The sequence below is a fragment of the Salmo salar genome, chromosome ssa01 (assembly GCF_905237065.1).
Source record: "Salmo salar chromosome ssa01, Ssal_v3.1, whole genome shotgun sequence".
In the NCBI taxonomy this organism is placed as follows: domain Eukaryota; kingdom Metazoa; phylum Chordata; class Actinopteri; order Salmoniformes; family Salmonidae; genus Salmo; species Salmo salar.
Window position 1 is genome coordinate 79,287,766 of NC_059442.1, and position 25,124 is coordinate 79,312,889.

At 42.0% G+C, this 25,124-nt stretch overlaps 1 protein-coding gene across 3 annotated transcripts in view; it reads right to left on the reverse strand.

The window, feature by feature from the left end:
* Window positions 1-7,311: 7,311 nt before the first annotated feature.
* LOC106612554 (1-acyl-sn-glycerol-3-phosphate acyltransferase epsilon) overlaps window positions 7,312-25,124 on the reverse strand; it is a 51,175-nt gene continuing 33,362 nt past the window's right edge. For 2 of the 3 annotated variants that reach the window (XM_014213810.2, XM_014213805.2), the window contains 3 exons: window positions 22,503-22,664; window positions 10,971-11,094; window positions 7,312-10,491 (listed from right to left, as the gene is read on the reverse strand). In XM_014213810.2, the coding sequence (XP_014069285.1) occupies window positions 10,266-10,491; window positions 10,971-11,094; window positions 22,503-22,664 (512 nt within the window). In that variant the 3' untranslated portion in view covers window positions 7,312-10,265. Of the gene's footprint in view, window positions 10,492-10,970; window positions 11,095-18,312; window positions 19,269-22,502; window positions 22,665-25,124 lie in introns of those variants that run through there. The other variant, XM_045723202.1, reaches the window with a different exon arrangement.

A 25,124-nucleotide genomic window follows, 5' to 3' on the forward strand; every position in this document is an offset into this window, starting at 1 on the left:
AGCTCTACTGGTAGTACTGCTACTACCAGCACTACTACACCTGCACCTTTCGATGACACAATTTGTTCCGCTTCCACGAGCACATCCAATGCTAGAATCAGTAATTCTACACTTGTTAGCCCAGCTAGCATGGACACTGACAGTTGTGAATCTGATACAGCCAAAGAGCTACTACCCCCTCACCTGGGAAAGCACCGAACAACAGACAGGGACAATGGACCATCGAAGAGGCGCAAATGTGATGAGAACTACATTGATTTGGGGTTCACTTATATTGGGAGTAGTGTTATCTGTGCAAAAGTACTATCCCACAACTCAATGAAACCTTCGCTCTTGCGCAGACATTTAGAAACAAAACATGCCAATTTGAAAAATAAGCCACAGGAGTTTTTTGAGATTCGAGTAGTAAGACATGTATAAAAGCAACAGATACCATTAATAAGAAGAGTCTAGAAGCATCTTATATGGTGAGCTACCAAGTGGCTAGGACAGGCAAGCTCCATACTACTGTGGAGGACTTAATTCTTCCTGCTGTCGCGGATATGGCTGGGACAATGCTGGGGGAAAAGGCCAAGAAAACTATACAGACAATGCCTTCATCAAACAATACTGTTTCACGACGCATCAGTGACATGGCAGGAGATGCTTTGAAACAATTGTCGCTTCGCCTACAAGCCAGTGAATTCTATGCGTTACAGCTGGATGAGTCAACAGATGTGGCGGGCCTGGCAAAGCTCCTGGTATATGTCCGTTAGGACAACAGGAGAGGATATTTTTAAAGTATTGGACAGCTTTGTGACATCAAATGGACTTTGGTGGTCAAGATGTGTTGGTATCTGTACTGATGGTGCGAAAGCCATAACAGGGAGACCTAATGGAGTGGTAACGCGCAAGCAGTTGCTCCTGACGCCACTTGGGTACACTGCAGCATCCACCGAGAGGCTCTTGCTGCCAAGGGAATGTCTGACTGCTTGAAAGACGTTTTGGACACTACAGTGAAAATGGTTAACTTTGTTAAAGCAAGGCCCCTGAACTCTCATGTATTTTCTGCAACATGCAATGATATGGGCAGCAAGAATGTAACGCTTTTACAACATACATTGTATAATTTTGTGTGTGCAAATGAACTAAAGCTTACGGACAACGTCAAATGTGATATAGCGAAGCACCTGAGTGAGTTGGGTGCGCAATTACGCAGGTACTTTCCCGAAATGGATGACACAAACAACTGAATTCATTATCCCTTTCATGCCCTGCCTCCAGTCCACTTACCGATATTTGAACAAGAGAGCCTCATCAAAATTGCAACAAGCGGTTCGGTGAACATTTTATTTAATCAGAAGCCACTGCCAGATTTCTGGATTGGGCTACGCTCAGAGTATCCTGCCTTGGCAAATCGCGCTGTTAAGACACTGATGCTCTTTGCAACCACATATCTATGTGAGAGTGGATTCTCAGCCCTCACTAGCATGAAAACTAAATACAGGCACAGACTGTGTATGGAAATGTATTTAAGACTGAGACTCTCTCCAAAACAACCCAACATTGCAGAAGTATGTGCAGCCTTTCAAGCACACCCTTCTCATTAACCAGTGGTGAGTTATTCACAATATTCAATGAAGTTTTATATGTAAGATGGCTAAATAAAGAGCAAAATTATTGATTATTATTATATTATTATTAGTGCACTGGTCCTATGAACTCTATGTCACTTCCCACGAGCCAGGTTGTGACAAAAACTCACACTCATTCTTATGTTTAATAAATGTATCGTATACTGTGTGTGTGGCAGTCTTACAATGATGGCAAAAAACAACATTTGAGAATGCGCTGACCCTGGTGCTAAAGGGGGTACGCAGCTGGAGGTTGAATGTTTGAAGGGGTACGGGACTATTAAAAGATTAGGAAACACTGCATTACACGTTCTGACAAGCTTTGTAACAAATTAGACAAAATAGCAATTGTCTTTCAAACGAGATACTAGTGCCAAGTGATAATATCTCAAACAAGATAATTCCAAGAGTAAGTTTTAGTAGATTTTTGCCTTGGGCTTCAGGGCTTCCATATGTCTTTGTAGGAGGACTCTTATTTAGAAAATTAAATAAAACCAAGATTGTGCTGCCAGCATAATATTCTGCTGCCAGGAGGACGGTAATGAAGTGATCGGTGAAAGTCCGAAGTGCATGCACAAGTTATGTGCTCACAACCATCTGCACTATTTCCTGTTCTCTCCAATTCCCCAATAGTGTGTGATTGCAGCCCACAATTTCGGGCGTTCCTGCATGTGGTTATTCCCCGACCCTTGAGTATCCCATTGGTTCCTGCATGAACGCCCTCCCCTCGAGCGTCCCATTGATTGGGTGGGCCTGAAGAAATTTGGGTGGGTAGAGAAACAGTTAACCTCTTGCAATTCTATACATTTTGCCATGAGGCAAAGAGAAAAATGTGCAGTTTTATAGCTAATCTCATGCTATTCTACACATTTTGCCATGAGGCTGAGAGAAGATTTTGCATTTTTAAAGTTAACTAAAGCTAAAATATAGGTGATAGAATCACTATATGAGCTGTCTTGTTGCTAAATTAACAAATGAAGTAGGCAGTGGCATGGTGCATATAGCCATAAAAGCACAGCAACATTCTTTGTGTGTGTGTGTATATATATACAGTACCAGTCAAAAGTCTGGACACACCTACTCATTCCAGGGTTTTTAATTTTTTCTCAATTACCTACATTGTAGAATAATAGTGAAGACATCACAACTATGAAATAACACATATGGAATCATGTAGTAACCAAAAAAGTGTTAAACAAATCAAAATATATTTTATTTGAGATTCTTCAAAGTAGCCACCCTTTGCCTTGATGACAGCTTTGCACACTCTTGGCATTCTCTCAACCAGCTTCATGAGGTAGTCACCTGGAATGCATTTCAATTAACAGGTGTGCCTTCTTAAAAGTTAATTTGTGGAATTTCTTTCCTTCTTAATGCGTTTGAGCCAATCAATTGTGTTGTGACAAGGTAGGGGTGGTATACAGAAGATAGCCTTATTTGGTAAAATACCAAGTCCATATTATGGCAAGAACAGCTCAAATAAGCAAAGAGAAACGACAGTCCATCATTACTTTAAGACATAAAGGTCAGTCAATCCGGAAAATGTCAAGATGTTTTTAAGTTTCTTCAAGTGCAGTCGCAAAAAGCATCAAGCCCTATTATGAAACTGGCTCTCATGAGGACCGCCACGGGAAAGGAAGATCCAGAGTTGCCTCTGCTGCAGAGGATAAGTTCATTAAAATAACTGAGCGTCAGATTGCAGCCCAAATAAATGCTTCACAGAGTAACAGATACATCTCAACATGAACTGTTCAGAGAAGACTGCGTGAATCAGGCCTTCATGCAAAGAAACAACTACTAAAGGACACCAATAAGAAGAAGAGACTTGCTTGGGCCAAGAAACACGAGCAATGGACATTTGATCGGTGGAAATATGTCCTTTTGCCTGATGAGTCCAAATGTGAGATTAATGGTTCCAACTACTGTGTCTTTGTGAGACGCAGAGTAGGTGAACGGATTATCTCCACATATGTGGTTCCCACCGTGAAGCATGGAGGAAGTGTGATGGTGTGGGGGTGCTTTTCTGGTGACACTGACAGGGATTTATTTAGAATTCAAGGCACACTTAACCAGCATGGCTACCACAGCATTCTGCAGCGATACGCCATCCCATCTGGTTTGCGCTTAGTGGGACTATCATTTATTTTTCAACAGGACAATGACCCAGACCACGAGAAACAAAATGATCTGGTCTGATCAAATCAAATCAAATCTTATTGGTCACATACACATGGTTAGCAGATGTTTTTACGAGTGTAGCGAAATGCTTGTGCTTCTAGTTCTGACAGCGCAGCAAAATGTAACATGCATCTAACAATTCCACAACAACTACCTAATACACAGAAATCTAAGTAAAGGAATAAGAATATATACATATAAATATATGGTTGAGCAATGGCAGAGTGGCATAGGCAAGATGCAATAGACAGTATAAAATAGAGTATATACATATGAGATGAGTAATGTAAGATATGTAATTCTGGCCTGATGACTCCTTGCTGTCCACAGTCCATCTAGTCGTGCTGCTGCTCCATTTTCAACTGTTCTGCCTGCGGCTATGGAACCCTGACCTGTTCACCGGACGTGCTACCTTGTCCCAGACCTGCTGTTTAAAACTCTCAAGAAACAGCAGGAGCGGTAGAGATACTCTGAATGATCGGCTATGAAAAGCCAACTGACATCTACTCTTGAGGTGCTGACCTGTTGCACCCTCTACAACAACTGTGATTATTATTATCTGACCCTGCTGGTCATCTATGAACATTTGAACATCTTGGCCATGTTCTGTTATAATCTCCACCCGGCACAGCCAGAAGAGGACTGGCCACCCCTCATAGCGTGGTTCTTCTCTAGGTTTCTTCCTAGGTTCCGGCCTGTCTAGGGAGTTTTTCCTAGCCACCGTGCTTCTACACCTGCATTGCTTGCTGTTTGGGGTTTTAGGCTGGGTTTTGTTACAGCACTTTGTGACATCAGCTGATGTAAGAAGGGCTTTATAAATACATTTGATTGAAATTTGATTGATTTAAATGATGTAAACATTATTAAAGTGGCATCATTAAAGTGGCCAATGATTTCAAGTCTGTATGTAGGCAGCAGCCTCTCTGTGTTAGTGATGGCTGTTTAACAGTCTGATGGCCTTGAGATAGAAGCTGTTGTTCAGTCTCGGTCTAAGGCACTGCATCTCAGTGCTAGAGGCGTCACTACAGACCCTGGTTCGATTCCAGGCTGTATCACAACCGGTCGTGATTGGGAGTCCCATAGAGCAGCGCACAATTGGCCTAGTGTCACCCAGGTTAGGGTTTGGCCGGGGTAGGCCATCAATGTAAATAAGAATTACTTCTTAACTGACTTGCCTAGTTAAATAAAAGTTAAATAAAATAAAAAAATAAAAAACTGAAGACAGACCAATAAACTGTAATGTGCAGAACAGTTCAAATGCTGTCCAGTAGAGGGAGTCCCAGTGCAGTCATTACATGCAGTCCTCAGTAGAAGCAGTCTGTGTGGGTGGACCACTTCAGTTTGTTCGTGATGTGTACACCGAGGAACTTAAAACTTTCCATCTTCTCCACTACTGTCCCGTCAATGTAGATAGGGGGGTGCTCCCTCTGCTGTTTCCTGAAGTCCACAATAATCTCCTTTGTTTTGTTTTGTTGATGTTGAGTGTGAGGTTGTTTTCCTGACACCACACTCTGAGGCCCCTCACCTCCTCACTGTAGGCCGTCTCGTCGTTGTTGGTAATCAAGCCTACCACTGTAGTGTCGTCTGCAAACTTGATGATTGAGTTGGAGGCATGCATGGCCACGCAGTCATGGGTGAACAGGAGAGGGCTGCGAACACACCCTTGTGGGGCCCCAGTGTTGAGGATAAGCGGGGTGGAGATGTTGTTTCCTACCTTCACCACCTGGGGGCGGCCTGTCAGAAAGTCCAGGACCCAGTTGCACAGGGCGGGGCCGAGACCCAGGGTCACGAGCTTATTGACGAGTTTGGAGGGTACTATGCTGTTAAATGCTGAGCTGTAGTTGATGAACAGCATTCTTACATAGGTATTGCTCTTGTCCTGATGGGTTAGGTCAGTATGCAGTGTGATTGCGATTGCGTTGTCTGTGGACCTATTGGGGCAGTAAGCAAATTGGAGTGGCTCTAGGGTGACAGGTAAGGTGGAGGTGATATGATCCTTGACTAGTCTCTCAAAGCACTTCATGATGGCGGAAGTGAGTGCTATGGGGCGATAGTCGTTTCGCTCAGTTACCTTAGCTTTCTTGGGAACAGGAACAATGGTGACCCTCTTGAAGCATGTGAGAACAGCAGACTGGGATAGGAATTGATTTAATATGTCCGTAAACACACCAGCCAGCTGGTCTGCGCATGCTCTGAGGACGCGGCTAGGGATGCCGTCTGGGCTGGCAACCTTGCGAGGGTTAACACGTTTAAATGTTTTACTCACGATGGCTGCGGTGAAGGAGAGTCCGCAGGTTTTGGTAGCGGGCCTTATCGGTGGCACTGTATTGTCCTCAAAGCGAGCACAGCACAACAAGGTGAGTCCAAAAATGCATTGTATGCCACTGCATAAATTATGTAATATGCCTGGGAGATATGTATACTGTAGCTAAGAAAGTAATACTAACTGTATGTTTTGTAGTAAGATGTTACTAGTCCATGTGCCTCACCTTAATAATTTGGTCTATTTACCGCTCTAAATTTCGCCTACTGTTCTGACTTGGTGGTGCACATGTAGCCTATAGCCTGTTTTAGAGAAATGTAATCATTGAATATTGTAAGAGCTTTCATTGTCTGCTTAAATGCCCCCTTTATTTATCCTATGGTTCCGACTTGGTGTAAAGGGAGAACACTAAGAACGGCCCATGTTCTGAATTCTGTCACTGTACATTTCAAAAGTGCTAAACAAATAGTTATATTGATTACGTCCGTCCTAGCTCGCTCAACAATGGCTTAAACGGAATGATGAACTGCCTCTTATCCGCTTGTCGTCCCCTTATTCCATAGTTTGTACATCTCAATTATCATTAGAAACCACATTTGTTTAAACAAGTCAGCCATATCAGCTGTTTCTTAAAAAGGCAATAAATGAGGCTGAATTGAACTGTTTCGCTGCCAGATAAGGCTCCGCTGATAGCCAGGTGTAGCAGCAGTAAGATGTTGGGACAGCTTTATGTAGGCCGTTTGCGGACACTGTTTGTCAATGTTATAGTGCAGTTAATGTATTGTTTAGTGGCATTGCTGGCATGCATCCCACTTATTTTTTTTGCCACACCAAGATTTTCATGCTAAAATCGCCACTACCTATTTGATACATTTGGGTTATCTTGCTCATATCAAGCAACACATACCAGTTTGTGGAAAGGTAAAAATAACAAGTGATCGTTTTTTGAATGATCGGACAGCGAAACCAAAATAAATTGGTAGCTAGCTGGTGAGACTTATTTATTTCCCAATTAATTTGGTGATGAAGCTGAAGCTGGTTTCCCAAGTCGTTCAGACGGTGCTAACTGCTCATGCCGGCGGCACGAGCTAGCTAAATAGATGGCTCTGTAGAGCATCTGTGCAGTCACACACTCAAGAAGGCTCAACCAATCACCCAACAGGTACTATATTTACAGATGAATATTCAGGATATTGACTGCACCCTTCTCGTTCAACCAGTTTTCAACCCACTAAAAAGTAAGAAATTCAATCCAAATGATTTTGAATGTCATTCCTTTATTATTAAAGTCTCAAAAACACAAATGAACACAAGCATGCTTGAATCATCACTTTCAGATCAGGTTCAGTTATGTGCTATAGGGTAAAGGTGAGTACATAAGATCGAAGTACATAGGTATGTTTCTTTGGCTGACTGCATTAATAAGTATTAAAGGACAGGCATAAGAGCAGCACAATCTTCTGAACATTCTAAGCAGTGCATTAGATTGTTTTAGAGGGACATTTTGAAATTAACATAAAAAATAGAAATCTATTCAATCAACATGCAAAGACTCTAAACTTCAGAGCCTTCAATTTTTCATTCCATATTTGTTTTTAGGAATGTTTGATCTGTAGCGAAGGCAGCGGTAGAAGTCCCAGTACTACAACATTTCAGCAAAACACAGTCTGTCCATGTACATATCAGAAATTAAACAAATTTGACAATTTGAAAGAAAATACCTGAATTTCAAAGTAGACTTGAAACAAACTTCAAAGTGAACAATAATATACCATTGAAACCGAGCGGAATAGTAACATTTGTGATTCTAAACTTTTTATACAACGCCATTTGGTAGACATTTCCAACAGCATTGCATGTGGGTGCGTTTGGTAGCCAGGATTTATTTTCTGACCAGTGATATACAAAAGCATGATACATTATCATGCTGTCATGTAATAACAGAATAAAATAGAGACTTGAAGCTTTGCGCCAGTGTATGAAAAAGACATGGACATTGAAAAACAAATAAAGTCCTCTTAGCTTGATGAAACACCAAGAGGTACTTTATTTACAACAAAAAAATTCAAATATTAAAACATTACTTTGGAAATTCCACAAGTTTCTCAAAATCAAGTGCATTAAAACAAAAATATTCCAGCATATACTACTGCCCACCAAAAGCTCATGAACTGTGGAGCAGCAGTCTAAGGCACTGCATCTCAGTGCTAGAGGCGTCACTACAGACCCTGGTTCGAATCCAGGCTGTATCACAACCGGTCGTGATTGGGAGTCCCATAGAGCAGCGCACAATTGGCCCAGTGTCACCCAGGTTAGGGTTTGGCCGGGGTAGGCCATCAATGTAAATAAGAATTAGTTCTTATTAACTGACATGCCTAGTTAAATAAAAGTTAAATAAAATAAAAAAATAAAAAACTGAAGACAGACCAATAAACTGTTGTGTGCAGAACAGTTCAAGTGCTGCCCAGTAGAGGGAGTCCCAGTGCAGTCATTACATGCAGTCCTCAGTAGAAGCGAAGCCAAGGACTGACTAACTCCTATATAAGGCATACATTTCTGTGTACAATTGGCACAATAGTTTCTACAAGAATTGTGTTATTATTTACAATCAGCTTGTTTGCTTTTTTAATCAAATTGACGGAATTAAACAAATTGAATGAAATAACGTTTTAACTGTTTTGTCGTTACACATTGTTATTAAAGGAAGGATAGGATAAGTAAGCGAGGCCTTGGCGTGGCAGTTTCTATTACCACTGCCTAATTAAATCCTTATCGGAAGAGCCCTTTAATAAATAAATAAACTAAGAATAGCGTCATGTAAAGTGACAATGGAAAAAGTCATGTTTATATTATGAAAAACAATGGACATACAGTATTATTTTGTTATAGTGATGCCTATTATACAGTTGGCTTTGTATACAAAGAAATATTAATTATATATAGGGATACTCTACAGTTGGCCTTCTCAATACATAGCTATCTATACCCCTTGTGTAATCTATAACATGGTATAAAGGCAGTGTACACAAAAATTCCTCTGAATAACAAGCTGTCCCAACATAATTTGTTTAAGAAAATCTAATGAAAATGTAGTACACTTGCAATCTTTAGGTCAACTACAAAAGACAATACAATATTGGTTCTTCAGGTAGAGCAGACAGGACATTGACCTGATAACAGATGTGTTGCTCCACCTAAAATACCTATTCGATACCCCTGCACTTGTATCAAGTTTGGCAACAATTTGTGGAACTTTTGCAACAACTCAAACAAGCAAAACAAATACAGCAGACACCTTGGAACTTCGTATTAAAAAAAGAGAACATTAAACATGTATGGCTAAGTAACCATCACTAAAGACCTAAACCCTACATCATCAACATATTAATCAATTGGATAAACACTAATCACTCTTCTGTAATGAGTACTTTGTAATGAGTACTGAATATTAAATCTGTTCTCTAATGCTGGGTTCACATGCTTCTCAGAATAGTAAACTCTAAGCTATCTTACTGGGAAGCTCAGACTCAGAGTACGATACATGTTATTGTTACATGTGAAACTCCCCACTCCTATTTACTACTTGGAAACTCAAAGAACGTTTTTGGATGTTGTCAACTCAGTTCTGAACATTCTGGGAGCTTTTGGGGAGTTTCTCTGTCCTGAGATGTCAATAATTCCAAGAGCGCATGAGTGCAGCATAACATCTCAAACAGAGAGCTGAACTCTAACTCTAGTCAACTAATGGAAGATTACATCATGTTGAAAAGGGATGCTGGACACTGGACATGCAAAAGTACAGAATTGGCTACATTTATTATGTAACAGGCCTAAAGGTTTTATGGAAGAAATCGATCGAGTCATACTTTATGGCTGAAATAAAGGGGGAAATTCAAGAAAGAAATATGCCTCCATTTCAACATCCCCATTTATATTTTTCTCACCTTATCTGGCTGCAAGTTCTGATGCACGCAACAATAGAGCAAGGAACAAGCAGCACAACAAACAAAACTGCTTCTCTCTCACAATCTCTCTTACAGCTGTTTAGTTAGGAAATGAGCCACATTATTTGGACAGAATTGTAGAAGCCCATAAACCTTAACAGCAACAAGTGCTTTGTTTGAAAAAACACTCCCCTGCTTGATGGGTGAGTGAAAGGGCAAGGTCTTTCCATACCCATAGCAGATGGCATGATGACCACCACAAGCTTCCTATGGACTAACATTCACCCAGAGCCATCCCAACAGAGTCCCATACACCCAGGTTCGGACATAGAGTTTCCTGCCAGACTCCGTCAACAGCATTGGCAGTGTTAGCCCCCCCAAAAATAGCAGTGATGGCAACGTCTTCATAATACTCAGATGGGACCTTTGACCTTCTCCAGGGAATTTGCCTTTTTTGTCTGGATCCTCAGACTCATAGAAAGTAGTCAACATCCTGTGGAGAAAGAGAAGGTTCACTTTAGAGTTAACACATATCCCCAGTTTGTGTATAAAATTAGCCAATCATACCAATTTATAACTGTAAATGGTCAGTTCTAGGTTTGCACATTTTTGCTAATTCTGAGATTTTCCAGAAATTATGGTTGAAAGATTCCCGGCATCAAATGAGAATAACCAAGAAGTCCGGAATCCTCCAATCAGGTTTTCCCGTAAAACCTGGATATTCTGTGCACACTTTTATTGTGTAGTCAGGGCACTCATATGATTGAATGAGCAATCAAAACAGACCAGCTCTAACATCCTTAAAACTAACATTGCAGTCCACCATTTGAAGTGGACATTTCGGCATTTCTGATTCATTTTCCTAACATGAACTGAACCTTGGCCTACATGTGGAAATTGTGTGTAGCAGGTTGGTCAGTGTCGTAATGTCAGACAGGGTTAGAGAGAGGGGGTAAGTAAGAGGATACTCACTGATCCTTGATCTCAAATCGCTTGTGCAGCCACCCACGGAAAAACACAGACTCCGGAGGAATTTCCTTCATGTCCACACGTTCAAAGTGGATGTGAACTCTTGGAGATTCCTTACACAGGAATTCTATCAAACAGAGAAAACATGAATGAGACACAGAACAACATGAGGAAGAGCATAGGAGCCAAAGGCCATGTAGTCAGCGATCAAATCAAAAGTGTGTTCAACTGGTTGTTAATGAGGCACCATGTAGGTTCAGAAGATTATGGATGTGACCCTAAATTCTTCCGTCCTCTAACTCCAAATTAGGAAATTAAGCAACTACAACTTACACTCAGGTGGTTTTCCCCATAATTTCCAAAACACTATAATCTGAGCATAATTTGACTGCCCATTTTAAGAAACTATAGAATCCTCAAGAGCCCTGCCTGCTGTGTTTTTCTTACAGGCCCCTCAGATAAGCCTATTCTTAATCATAGCACTTATTTGGCATTTTCATATGACTCAACCAATCAGCCAGATCCACGAGGGCAAAGCAATCATTAAAATCATTATTGCACACTACCAGCTGGATTGTATCATGAAAACCTCCTGAGATATAAGAAACCCCAAAGAACCCAAGTCACATCAGGCCAGAAGAGTCAGCCTTTGCTGTGGCCGCACTCCTAGTCTCCTTCACGCTTTTCAGATTATGAACATACCAGTCCCAAATCTTTCTCCATGTTTCTTTGATATCGGTGCTCAAATTTCATGACATCTCTCTCCAGCTATCGTCTTTTGCTTGCTTGTCCGAATACAACCGCATCGAAGGGTTGTAAAGGTTCTCGTATCGTCTCACCAGCTCACACAGACACTCCTCCAAACTGGTCAGACAATGGCGCTTAGCCATCTTCTGTGTTTATACCAGAAGGGATACCGGAAAAGATGTGACGTTGACACAGGGGCTGGACTTGCTCAATACCGCCGGTCAGTCTTTATAAGGAATGATACTTCGGGTCTCAATTTCCAGGTAGGAAAAAACTGTGTTGAATGACGGAGCTTATTACAAGGAGCTGCCCCTTTTGTGACGAAAAACGGCATTGCAACACTGCGCTATGCGCCGTCGGCCCTGTTTGCATATTGTCTGTAGACTCATTTAGAGTTCAGAAATCGACATTTACAAAAAGCAGACCTTCCAAAAATCTGCGTTTTAAACAATTTCACCTGCGTTTTATATTGAAAATCAATCGAGCGTCAATCGAGTGATCGGGGACGTGCAACTATAGTTTTCCTTCACAGAAAATACATTAGTGCAACACATTTGGCAGAAAATAGCTTCATTTTCATCAGATTACAAGAGAAGTGCAATGCTATTTGGCTGGCAGCCAGAAAAGAAAATGAAGAAGCAAGGTCTTTTTTTCCCCAAAAACAATGCATAGCCATCACATTTCTAATGTTTATCATAGAAAGAATGTAGCCAATGTTTTGCTAAAAGTTAATCTTGTATTTTACCTGAGAAAAGTAGGCTACATTGAAAAGTACCAGAGAATGTAGCTACACATCAGTCCAGCACTGATGTCTGCTGATCGAATGCCTGTTCATGAATGTCGAGCAGAAATTACAATAAAAAGCATTTTAGATCTTCGTTTACAAAACACAGCAAGATAATTCTTATGCGTTTAGTTTTTTTTCTGAGTGAAAAACAAAGAATTCTGCGTTAACCCTGAAGCTTAACTTGCTAGTTATCTAAGTAAGTGGCTGAATTGAGAGATGGGGCATTATATACCGCTAGCTTTCTGCCATCTGAAATCTGTACAGCTGCCACTGCTATCTTCATTTCCTTGCGTTTTTTCTAATCTCTGTCTGTCTGCTCCTCCCCCCTCTTTTCTGAGCAGAACAGGCAGGCCCGTTGCCCTAGCAACTCCAGACTCCACAGTGTGTACACATGCTGCTCCAGGGCCAGTACAGTTCTTCCTTCAAACAAGCATGCATCAACATTTTGTTAATTTGCACAATGTCTCTTGTTCACATTCACTTGTAAATGTAAAAAAATAAATAAAAAGACATTCGGTAGCTCCTACCTACACTACCTTTCAAAGGTTTGGGGTCACATAGAAATGTCCTTGTTTTTGAAAGAAAAGCAACTCTTTTGTCCTTTAAAATAACATCAAATTGATCAGAAATACAGTGTAGACATTGCTAATGTTGTAAATGACTATTGTTGCTGGAAACAGCAGATTTATTATGGAATATCTACCTATGCGTACAAAGGCCCATCATCAGCAACCATCACTCCTGTGTTCCAATGGCTCGTTGTGTTAGCTAATCCAAGTTTATCATTTTAGAAGGCTAATTGATCATTAGAAAACCCTTTTGCAATTATGTTAACACAGCTGAAAATGGTTGTTCTGATTAAAGAAGCAATAAAACTGGCCTTCTTTAGCCTAGTTGAGTATCTGGAGGATCAGCATTTATGAGTTCGATTACAGGCTCAAAATGTCCAGAAACAAATAACTTTCTTCTGAAACTCTATTATTTTTCTGAGAAATGAAGGCTATTCCATGCGAGAAATTGCCAAGGAACTGAAGATCTCATACAACGCTGTGTATTACTCCCTTCACAGAACAGTGCAAACTGGCCCTAACCAGAATAGAAAGAGGTGTGGGAGGCCCCAGTGCACAACTGAGCAAGAGGACAAATACATTAGTATCTAGTTTGAGAAACAGCTGCCTCACAAGTCCTCAACTGGCAGCTTCATTAAATAGTACCCGCAAAACACCAATCTCAACGTCAACAGTGAATAGGTGACTCCGGGATGCTGGAGTCCTCTGTCCAGTGTCTGTGTTCTTTAGCCCATCTTAGTCTTTTCTTTTTATTGGCCAGTCTGATATGTTTTTTTCTTTGCAACTCTGCCTAGAAGGCCAGCATCTCGGAGTCGCCTCTTCACTGTTGATGTTGAGACTGAGCCAATTCCAGATGGTGAGGGATGGCAACTTCACCTCCGCCACGCTGACCCTCAACACAGGGGTGTGTGCTTAGCCCCCTCCTGTACACCCACGACTACGTGGCCACGCACAACTCCAACACTATCATCAAGTTTGCTGACGACACGATGGTGGTAGGCCTGATCACCAGCGACGATGAGTCAGCCTACAGGGAGGTGGTCAGTGACCTGGCAGTGCTGTGCCAGAGCAACAACCTCTCCCTCAAAGTCTCCCTCAAAGCTGATTGTGGACTACAGGAAATGGGAGGGCGAGCACGGCCCCATCCACATCACCTGTTCTGCCTGCGGCTATGCAACCCTTAACTGTTCACCGGACGTGCTACCTTGTCCCGGACCTGCTGTTTTAGTCTCTCTCTCTACCTCTCTCCACTTCTGAATGCTTGGCTATGAAAAGCCAACTGACATTTACCCCTGAGGTGCTGACCTGTGGCACTCTCTACAAACACTAATTATTATTTGACCCTGCTGGTCATCTATGAAGGTTTGAACATCTTGTTCCTCTACAAGGTTTCTTCCTAGGTTCTTGCCTTTCTAGGGAGTATTCCCTAGCCACTGTGCTTCTACATCTGCATTGCTTGCTGTTAGGGGTCTTAGACTGTTTCTGTATAAAGCACTCTGTTAGATCTTCTGATTTAAAAAGGGCTTCATAAATACATTTGATACCAGGGCTGCAGTGGAGCAGGTCAAAAGCTTCAAGTTAGAGAGAGAATGAGAATGATTTATTTCAGCTTTTATTTCTTTCATCACATTCCCAGTGGGTCAGAAGTTTACATACACTCAATTAGTATTTGGTAGCATTGCCTTTAAATTGTTTAACTTGGGTCAAACGTTTCAGGTAGCCTTCCACAAGCTTTTCACAATAGGTTGGGTGAATTTCTGCCCATTCCTCCTGACAGAGCTGGTGTAACTGAGTCAGGTTTGTAGGCCTCCTTGCTCGCACACGCTAATTCAGTTCTGCCCACAAATTCTCTACGATTGAGGTCAGGGCTTTGTGATGGCCACTCCAATACCTTGACTTTGTTGTCCTTAAGCCATTTTGCCACGACTTTGGAAGTATGCTTGGGGTCATTGTCCATTTGGAAGACCCATTTGTGACCAAGCTTTAACTTCCTGACTGATGTATGGAGATGTTGCTTCTATATATCCACATAATTTCCTCATGATGCCATCTATTTTGTTAAGTGCACCAGTCCCTCCTGCAGCACATCAGAATATTCTAAAGCCATAACATCATTTTCAGGTATTTTCCAAGCTGTTTAAAAGGCACAGTTAACTTAGTGCATGTAAACTTCTGACCCACTGGAACTGTGATAGTGAATTATAAGTGAAATAATGTGTCTGTAAACAATTGTTGGAAAAATTACTTGTCAAGCACAAAGTAGATGTCCTAACCAACTTGCCAAAACCATAGTTTGTTAACAAGAAATTTGTGGAGTGGTTGAAAAATGAGTTCTAATGACTCCAACCTAAGTGTATGTAAATGTCTGACTTCAACTGTGTGTATGTGTGTAGATAGATAGATAGCTCACACACATATACAGTACCAGTCAAAAGTTGGCACCTACTCATTCCAGTTTTTTTTCTTTACCATTTTCTACGTTGTAGAATAATAGTAAAGAAATCAAAACTATGAAATAATACACATGGAACCATGTAGTAACCAAAAAAAAGTGTTAAATCAAAACACATTTTATATTTTAGATTCTTCAAAGTAGCCACCCTTTGCACACTCTTAGTAAATAGTCAAAATAAATTAAAACCCTTGAATAAGTAGGTGTCCAAACTCTTGACTGGTACTGTGTAATGTCAATCAGTGTTGCTTCCTAAGTGGACAGTTTGATTTCACAGAAGTGTGATTGACTTGGAGTTACATTGTGTTGTTTAATAAGTGTTCCCTTTATTTTTTTGAGCAGTATATATAAAAATACATAAAATGATGCCAGCTGATTCATGATTGACAGGCTGAGAAATTCTGCCTGCCAGTCTGTCTCATCCTGACACGTTCATTACATTACAGCTGGAGATCGAATTTGAATACTGAAACAATCCTGCAAATGTCAGAGGCAGACAGCAAGGTTTATATAAATCTCCGCTGTTGAAAACTAAATATTAGTCTAAAAGAAATGTGAGAATGTCTAGATGCTTTTTACAGTGGAGATCAAGTTAATAAATTGGGGTTTAGGCTGGGTTTCTGTACAGCACTTTGTGACATCAGCTGATGTAAGAAGGGCTTTATAAATACAATTGCCTGGCTGGACCGATGAGACAGTTGAGTGCAAAGTCAGATGGAGTTAAATAGGCATTTTAACGTCGTAGATTTAGCTGGTGGTAACTTGTGGAATAGACACGGGCTGGAATGCAGTTTTAACCAATCAGCAATCAGGATCAAAACCATCTTTATAAAAAGAGTAAAAACACCAGGAAATCTGCTCCAAGTGATTTTAATTTAAGAAATCTGTTCAAGTACTCCCATACATAATAGAAAGACACATTAACGTATACAAATGTAAGCAAGGTTTGAAATGATTGTCTTAGTCAGATATATGTTTGGGCTTCTTGGTCAATTTTCAGTCTACAAATGATTTGTAATTATATTGGAGAGAGATTGTAAGGATACAGCACAAAATCCCAGCGGATGGTGGCTGTATTACATACATTCAGCAGTTCCTGTCAGTCTGTTTTGATGGCGATGTATTGGACGTGTCACTTCTTGGTAGAAGAGGTTACTGACATTTTTCTTGATTATACATTGTTTAAAAGCTAACAGTAGTGGGCAAGTGCTCAACATGCATAATCAGTAACCTATAACGATCATTATCACAAGCGCTGTTTGGCGCAATGGTAACGCATTTGAGTCGCAGACATGACTCATGAAATCTCAATCTAACCAAAAACGGGGCATGCTAAATATACTGCTCAAAAAAATAAAGGGAACACTTAAATAACACATCCTAGATCTGAATGAATGAAATAATCTTATTAAATACTTATTTCTTTACATAGTTGAATGTGCTGACAACTAAATCACACAAAAATAATCAATGGAAATCCAATTTATCAACCCATGGAGGTCTGGATTTGGAGTCACACTCAAAATTAAAGTGGAAAACCACACTACAGGCTGATCCAACTTTGATGTAATGTCCTTAAAACAAGTCAAAATGAGGCTCAGTAGTGTGTGTGGCCTCCACGTGCCTGTATGACCTCCCTACAATGCCTGGGCATGCTCCTGATGAGGTGGCGGATGGTCTCCTGAGGGATCTCCTCCCAGACCTGGACTAAAGCATCCGCCAACTCCTGGACAGTCTGTGGTGCAACGTGGCGTTGGTGGATGGAGCGAGACATGATGTCCCAGATGTGCTCAATTGGATTCAGGTCTGGGGAACGGGCGGGCCAGTCCCTAGTATCAATGCCTTCCTCTTGCAGGAACTGCTGACACACTCCAGCCACATGAGGTCTAGCATTGTCTTGCATTACGAGGAACCCAGGGCCAACCGCACCAGCATATGGTCTCACAAGGGGTCTAAGGATCTCATCTCGGTACCTAATGGCAGTCAGGCTACCTCTGGCGAGCACATGGAGGGCTGTGCAGCCCCCCAAAGAAATGCCACACCACACCATGACTGACCCACCGCCAAACCGGTCATGCTGGAGGATGTTGCAGGCAGCAGAACGTTCTCCACGGCGTCTCCAGACTCTGTCACGTCTGTCACATGTGCTCAGTGTGAACCTGCTTTCATCTGTGAAGAGCACAGGGCGCCAGTGGCGAATTTGCCCATCTTGGTGTTCTCTGGCAAATGCCAAATGTCCTGCACGGTGTTGGGCTGTAAGCACAACCCCCACCTGTGGACGTCGGGCCCTCATACCACCCTCATGGAGTCTGTTTCTGACCGTTTGAGCAGACACATGCACATTTGTGGCCTGCTGGAGGTCATTTTGCAGGGCTCTGGCAGTGCTTCTCCTGCTCCTCCTTGCACAAAGGCCGAGGTAGCGGTCCTGCTGCTGGGTTGTTGCCCTCCTACGGCCTCCTCCACGTCTCCTGATGTACTGGCCTGTCTCCTGGTAGCGCCTCCATGCTCTGGACACTACGCTGACAGACACAGCAAACCTTCTTGCCACTGCTCGCATTGATGTGCCATCCGTGATGAGCTGCACTACCTGAGCCACTTGTGTGGGTTTTAGACTCCGTCTCATGCTACCACTAGAGTGAAAGCACCGCCAGCATTCAAAAGTGACCAAAATATCAGCCAGGAAGCATAAGAACTGAGAAGTGGTCTGTGGTCACCACCTGCCGAACCACTCCTTTATTGGGGGTGTCTTGCTAATTGCCTATAATTTCCACCTGTTGTCTATTCCATTTGCACAACAGCATGTGAAATTTATTGTCAATCAGTGTTGCTTCCTAAGTGGACAGTTTGATTTCACAGAAGTGTGATTGACTTGGAGTTACATTGTGTTGTTTAAGTGTTCCCTTTATTTTTTTGAGCAGTGTATAAATACATTATGATTTAGTATCGGACTCTCTTTTATGATTTTGTTTGCAGTGCATACACTCTGGCAGCTAACCGCCAGTTCACCCTATGAACACAAGGGAGAATTGGACGAGGTGTATGGTGTGCCATCCCTGGGCATGCCGTCTCTTCCATAAAGGGCAAGTGGCATTCACATAGGGTTTGAGTTTGAATAAAACCAGTTAATTTAGTAAATCTAGCCTGCTGTAATGTTTTCAAGACATAGGCCTAATTTGAGTGTGGTTACATTTCTTCAGCCCCATCCCTCAGCTTTTTACCGAAAGAGGAGCAGGGAGAACACTTTATTATTTCAACTGCTGATTGCCGCTTTAAGAAGAAATTGCATATTTAATACCAAAATATGTTAAAGATACTATAAAAATGTCACATAACTCACACAGTTAGTGAATACACAGCATAGCAAAAAATTTACAAATCCCTTTCTACATCAAAATAATAACCAGTGGTTATAGAAGGTGCAGCACTTCACGCCCTCAGGAGCAAATGTCAGTTGGCTTTTCATCGCTGAGCATTCATACGTCCAGACAGCAGGTCCGGGGGGGTAGGAGGGTGAAAGTGTCGAAACTGCAGGTCCGGGACAAGGTCGCACGTCTTTTGAAACAGGTAACAACAAAAAAATCTGTATAAAAACAATTCCACTCAAATTGCCTCTATGGATGGGTGTATCTTTGAATTTGCTGTTGAATGGCCTGCTCCTTCTCCATTTTCAGGAACATCAGCCCGCTTCCCCAAAGTGACCACCGCTCTTTCCCTTTGGGCACTCAGGAGAGTCTTCTGGGATGGTCCTAGAGACATAAAAGTTACACAAATAATTTTAGCAAATTTCTCTCTCCATGTCTACATCTGACATAGTCGTGGCCAAAAGTTTTAAGAATGAAAAATAATATTTGTGACAAAGTCTGCTGCCTCAGTTTGTATGATGGCAATTTGCATATACTCCACAATGTTATGAGTGATCAGATGAATTGCAATTACTTGCAAAGACCCTCTTTGCCATGCAAATGAACTGAATCCCCAAAAAAAGGACCTGCCACAAAAGGACCAGCTGACATGTCAGTGATTCTCTCGTTAACATAGGTGTGAGTGTTGACGAGGACAAGGCTGGAGATCACCGTCATGCTGATTGAGTTCGAATAACAGACTGGAAGCTTTAAAAGGAGGGTTGTGCTTGGAATCATTGTTCTTCCTTTGTCAATCATGGTTACCTGCAAGGAAACACGTGCCGTCATTGCTTTGCACAAAAAGGGCTTCACAGGCAAGGATATTGGTGCCAGTAAGATTGCACCTAAATCAACCATTTATCGGATCATCAAGAACTTCAAGGAGAGCGGTTCAATTGTTGTGAAGAAGACTTCAGGGCGCCCAAGAAAGTCCAGCAAGCGCCAGGACCGTCTCCTAAAGTTGATTCAGCTGCGGGATCGGGGCACCACCAGTACAGAGCTTGCTCAGGAATGGCAGCAGGCAGGTGTGAGTCCATCTGCACGGCCAGTGAGGTGAAGACTTTTGGAGGATGGCCTGGTGTCAAGAAGGGCAGCAAAGAAGCTACTTCTCTCCAAGAAAAACATCAGGGACAGACTGATATTCTGCAAAAGGTACAGGGATTGGACTGCTGAGGACTGGGGTAAAGTCACTTTCTCTGATGAATCCCCTTTGATTGTTTGGGGCATCTGGAAAAAAGCTTGTCCGGAGAAGACAAGGTGAGCGCTACCATCAATCCTGTGTCATGCCAACAGTAAAGCATCCTGAGACCATTCATGTGTGGGGTTGCTTCTCAGCCAAGGGAGTGGGCTCACTCACAATTTTGCCTAAGAACACAGCCATGAAAAAAGAACGGTACCAACACATCCTCCGAGAGCAACTTCTCCCAACCATTCAGGAACAGTTTGGTGACGAACAATGCCTTTTCCAGCACCTTGCCATAAGGCAAAAGTGATAACTAAGTGGCTCGGGGAACAAAATATCGATATTTTGGGTCCATGGCCAGGAAACTCCCCAGACTTTAATCCCATTGAGAACTTGTGGTCAATCCTCAAGGGGCGGGTGGACAAACAAAAACCCACAAATTCTGACAAACTCCAAGCATTGATTATGTAAGAATGGGCTGCCATCAGTCAGGATGTGGCCCAGAAGTTAATTGACAGCATGCCAGGGCGGATTGCAGAGGTCTTGAAAAGAAGGGTCAACACCGCAAATATTGTCCTTTGCATCAACTTCATGTAATTGTCAATAAGGTGCCATCTTACTGGCAGCAATATCCTTGTCTGTGAAGCCCTTTCTGTGCAAAAGCAATGATGACAGCACGTGTTTCCTTGCAGGTAACCATGCTTGACAGAGGAAGAACAATGATTCCAAGCACCACCCTCCTTTTGAAGCTTCCAGTCTGTTATTTGAACTCAAATCAGTATGACAGAGTGATATCCAACTTGTCCTCGTCAACACTCACACCTGTGTTAACGAGAGAATCCCTGGTTTGATGTCAGCTGGTCCTTTTGTGGCAGGGCTGAAATGCAGTGGAATTTTTTGGGGGGGGATTCAGTTAATTTGCAAGGCAAAGAGGGACTTTGCAATTAATTGCAATTCATCTGATCGCTCTTCATAACATTCTGGAGTATATGCAAATTGTCATCATACAAACTGAGGCAGCAGACTAATTAATGTGTCACTCAAAACCTTTGGCCACGACTGTACTGTGGGGACGATGTCACTGTGGAGACGATGTCGTCGATGCACTTATTGATGAAGCCGATGACTGATGTGGTATACTCCTCAATGCCATTGGATGAATCCCGGAACATATTCTAGTCTGTGCTAGCAAAACAGTCCTGTAGCGTAGCATCCGCGTCATCTGGCCACTTCCGTATTGACGAGTCTCTGGTACTTCCTGCTTTGGTTCTTGCTTGTAAGCAGGAATCTAGAGGATATAATTATGGTCAGATTGGCCAAATGGAGGGCGGGGGAAGAGTTTATTATGCATCTCTGTGTGTGGAGCAAAAGTGGTCCAGAGTTTTTTTCCCCTCTGGTTGCACATGTGACATGCTGGTAAAAGTGGAATAAAACTGATTTAAGTTTGCCTGCATTAAAGTCCCCGGTCACTAGAAGCACAGCTTCTGGGTGAGCATTTTCTTGTTTGCTTATGGGCTTATAGAGTTGGTTGAGTGCGGTCTTAGTGCCAGCATCGGTCTGTGGCGGTAAATAGACGTCTACGAGTAATACTATGTACTTCCCCGCACAAAAAAAACACACTGGGCGATCCTCGTTATGTCTCAAAGTTTGTATGAAAATGAGAGCGTAACTCATCGCTGTATTTGCGTTCCATGGCGATCGAGCTCAGTCAGAACTTGTGGCTAGCTTGAGTCCATTTGATGAGTGGTGAGTGCTGGCGAGAGGGAATGACAAGTCAGTGGCTGACAGCGCATCATCTGCTGTTGAAAGACAGTGCTGGAGCGTGTGGGTAGCAGAGTGATCTTCAAGAAAACTGCCGGGGGAAAAAAAACAAAATCTGATAAAACGCTTAGCGGGCATCTCCCTCTCGCACAGCTGCCAAACTGAGCAGAGAGCGCACTTAACAGTGAGAGCAGTTGCACTTGGCCAAAACAACAAAATATTAATCGACTCGGACACATCGCAACCCACCATTAATAGGTCCGCGACCCACTTTGGGTCGAGACTCATACTTTAAGGCTGCCACAGACAATTTGATGATTCCTGCCAGTGACTCACTGGCGTCAGTCAATACTATTGCAATTTAAAATGGCGCTGACCATAGCTCAAATAAAGGGAAAGGGGGATACCTAGTCAGTTGTACAACTGAATGCATTTTGAAATGTGTCTTCCGCACTTAACCCAATCCCTCTGAATCAGCCTTGTCGATGATCAAAATACTAAATAGAGCGTTTGTTAAATGCACATGTTTAGTATTAGTGGATTGAATACGTCGCTTTGCTTAGTTTTACTTCCTAAAGTGTTCCCATTCCCCTTTAATACCTGAAAGAATTGAATTGTCTCGAACAACTTCATACCTGGCATGGTTGGGGCAGGTTGTCTATCACTGCTTTTGCCCAGTGTTGCCTCATACACAACGGTGATATCATAAACAGCATCCAGGTGATCCCTCATGGTCTCTATGGCAACATGAGAGGCTTTCATTCTTGGGGTCAGAACATGGTCTAAGGCAGCCAGCCCTGAGGGAAATAAAACAGGAGAGCATTGGTTAACTCTGATGTGCCAGGCAACATGCAGTGGTAGCCCTTTACACTCGTACCTGTATACATGTTGAAAATGGCAGATTTGGGCACTAATATGTGTCTCAGCTTTACAGTAACATGCTATACATGACGTCAGAGCTCGGGCTCTGAGCTTCACAGTGCTGTATGGGTTTTGATTGACAGCTGTTCTGAACTTGAGCATGACAAGTAGTCCCCCTCCTACCTCCCAGTAATTCGGAAACTTTGGCAAATATTTTGTCTGAGTGAGGGAAATGCTGTAAATTAAGAGGACTCAAAGTATTTTGAAAGATGAGACATTGAGGATTATAATAAATACTGCTTTGATGTCATACAAGCCAAACACCAGTGAGTCCAAATGTGCACTGCACATTTCCAAATCATTAAACTCATGTCATACAGTTGAAGTCAGAAGTTTTAAGAATGTGAAATGTCAGAAAAATAGCAGAGAAAATGATTTATTTCAGCTTATTATTTATTTATTACATTCCCAGTGGGTCAGAAGTTTACATTCACTCAATTAGTATTTGGTAGCATTGCCTTTAACCTCTTGGGGCTAGGTGGGACGCTAGCGTGCCACCCGTGGTGCACTCCATCAACAGCAGGTGCATTTCAAGAGCGGCAAATTTGAATCCAAATAAATGTCAAAATTCAAATTTTTCAAAAATACAACTATGTTACACCATTTGAAAGATAAACATCTCCTTAATCTAACCACGTTTTACGATTTCAAAAAGGTTTTACGGCGAAAGCATAAATTTAGAGTATGTTAGGACAGTACATTTACAAGAGTTGTGTGTAATGTTTTGTCAAGTCAAAGACAGGGTCACCAAAACCATAAAACCAGCTAAAATGATACACTAACCTTTTACAATCTCCATCAGATGACACTCCTAGGACATTATGTTAGACAATGCATGCATTTTTAGTTCTATCAAGTTCATATTTATATACAAAAACAGCGTTTTACTATGGCATTGATGTTGAGGAAATCGTTTCCTCCAATAACCGGCAGTCAAGTCAGCGTCACAAATTAAATAATTAAAATTAGAAAACATTGGTAAAATATTATATTGTCATTTAAAGAATTATAGATTTACATCTTTTGAACGCAATCAACTTGCCAGATTTAAAAATAACCTTACTGGGAAATCACACTTTGCAATAATCTGAGCACTGTGCCCAGAAAAATACGGCGTTGCGATACAGACTAGACGTCATGTTGGGGAGATCTAAAATCGAAAATACTATGTAAATAATCCATTACCTTTGATTCTCTTCATCAGATGTCACTTCCAGGTATCACAGGTCCATAACGAATGTAGTTTTGTTCAAAAAAGCTCATCATTTATGTCCAAAAATCTCCGTCTCGTTAGCACATGATGTAAGCCAGCCGGACTCTCGTCATGAACGAGGGGAAAAAATATATTTCCGTTCGTTCAAACATGTCAAACGTTGTATAGCATAAATCATTAGGGCCTTTTTAACCAGAACATGAATAATATTCAAGGTGGACGAATGCATAGCCTTTTATAACGTATTGGAACGAGGGTACCCAACATGAAGTAGCGCCAGGTGTCTAATGGGACATCACCGTTCCATGGCTCTTGTTCGGTCAGATCTCCCTCCAGAAGACTCAAAACACTTTGTAAAGGCTGGTGACATCTAGTGGAAGCAATAGGAAGTGCCAAAATATTCCTAAACCCCTGTGTTTTTCAATGGGATAGGTTTAAACTCAATACAACACATCAGGTATCCACTTCCTGTCAGAAAATGTCTCAGGGTTTTGCCTGCCAAATGAGTTCTGTTATACTCACAGACACCATTCAAACAGTTTTGGAAACTTTAGAGTGTTTTCTATCCATATATAATAAGTATATGCATATTCTAGTTACTGGGTAGGATTAGTAACCAGATTAAATCGGGTACATTTTTTTTATCCAGACGTGCAAATGCTGCCCCCTAGACCCAACAGGTTAAATTGTTTAACTTGGGTCAAACGTTTTGGGTAGTCTTCCACAAGCTTCCCACAATAAGTTGGGTGAATTTTGGCCCATTCCTCCTGACAGAGCTGGTGTAACTGAGTCAGGTTTGTAGGCCTCCTTGCTCGCACACGCTAATTCAGTTCTGCCCACAAATTCTCTACGATTGAGGTCAGGCCTTTGTGATGGCCACTCCAATACCTTGACTATGTTGTCCTTAAGCCATTTTGCCGCAACTTTGGAAGTATGCTTGGGGTCATTGTCCATTTGCGACCAAGCTTTAACTTCCTGACTGATGTCTTGAGATGTTTGAGATGTTGCTTCAATATATCCACATAATTTTCCTCCTCGTGATGCCATCCATTTTGTGAAGTGCACCAGTCCCTCCTGCAAAGCATCCCCACAACATGCTGCTGCCACCCCCGTGCTTCACGGT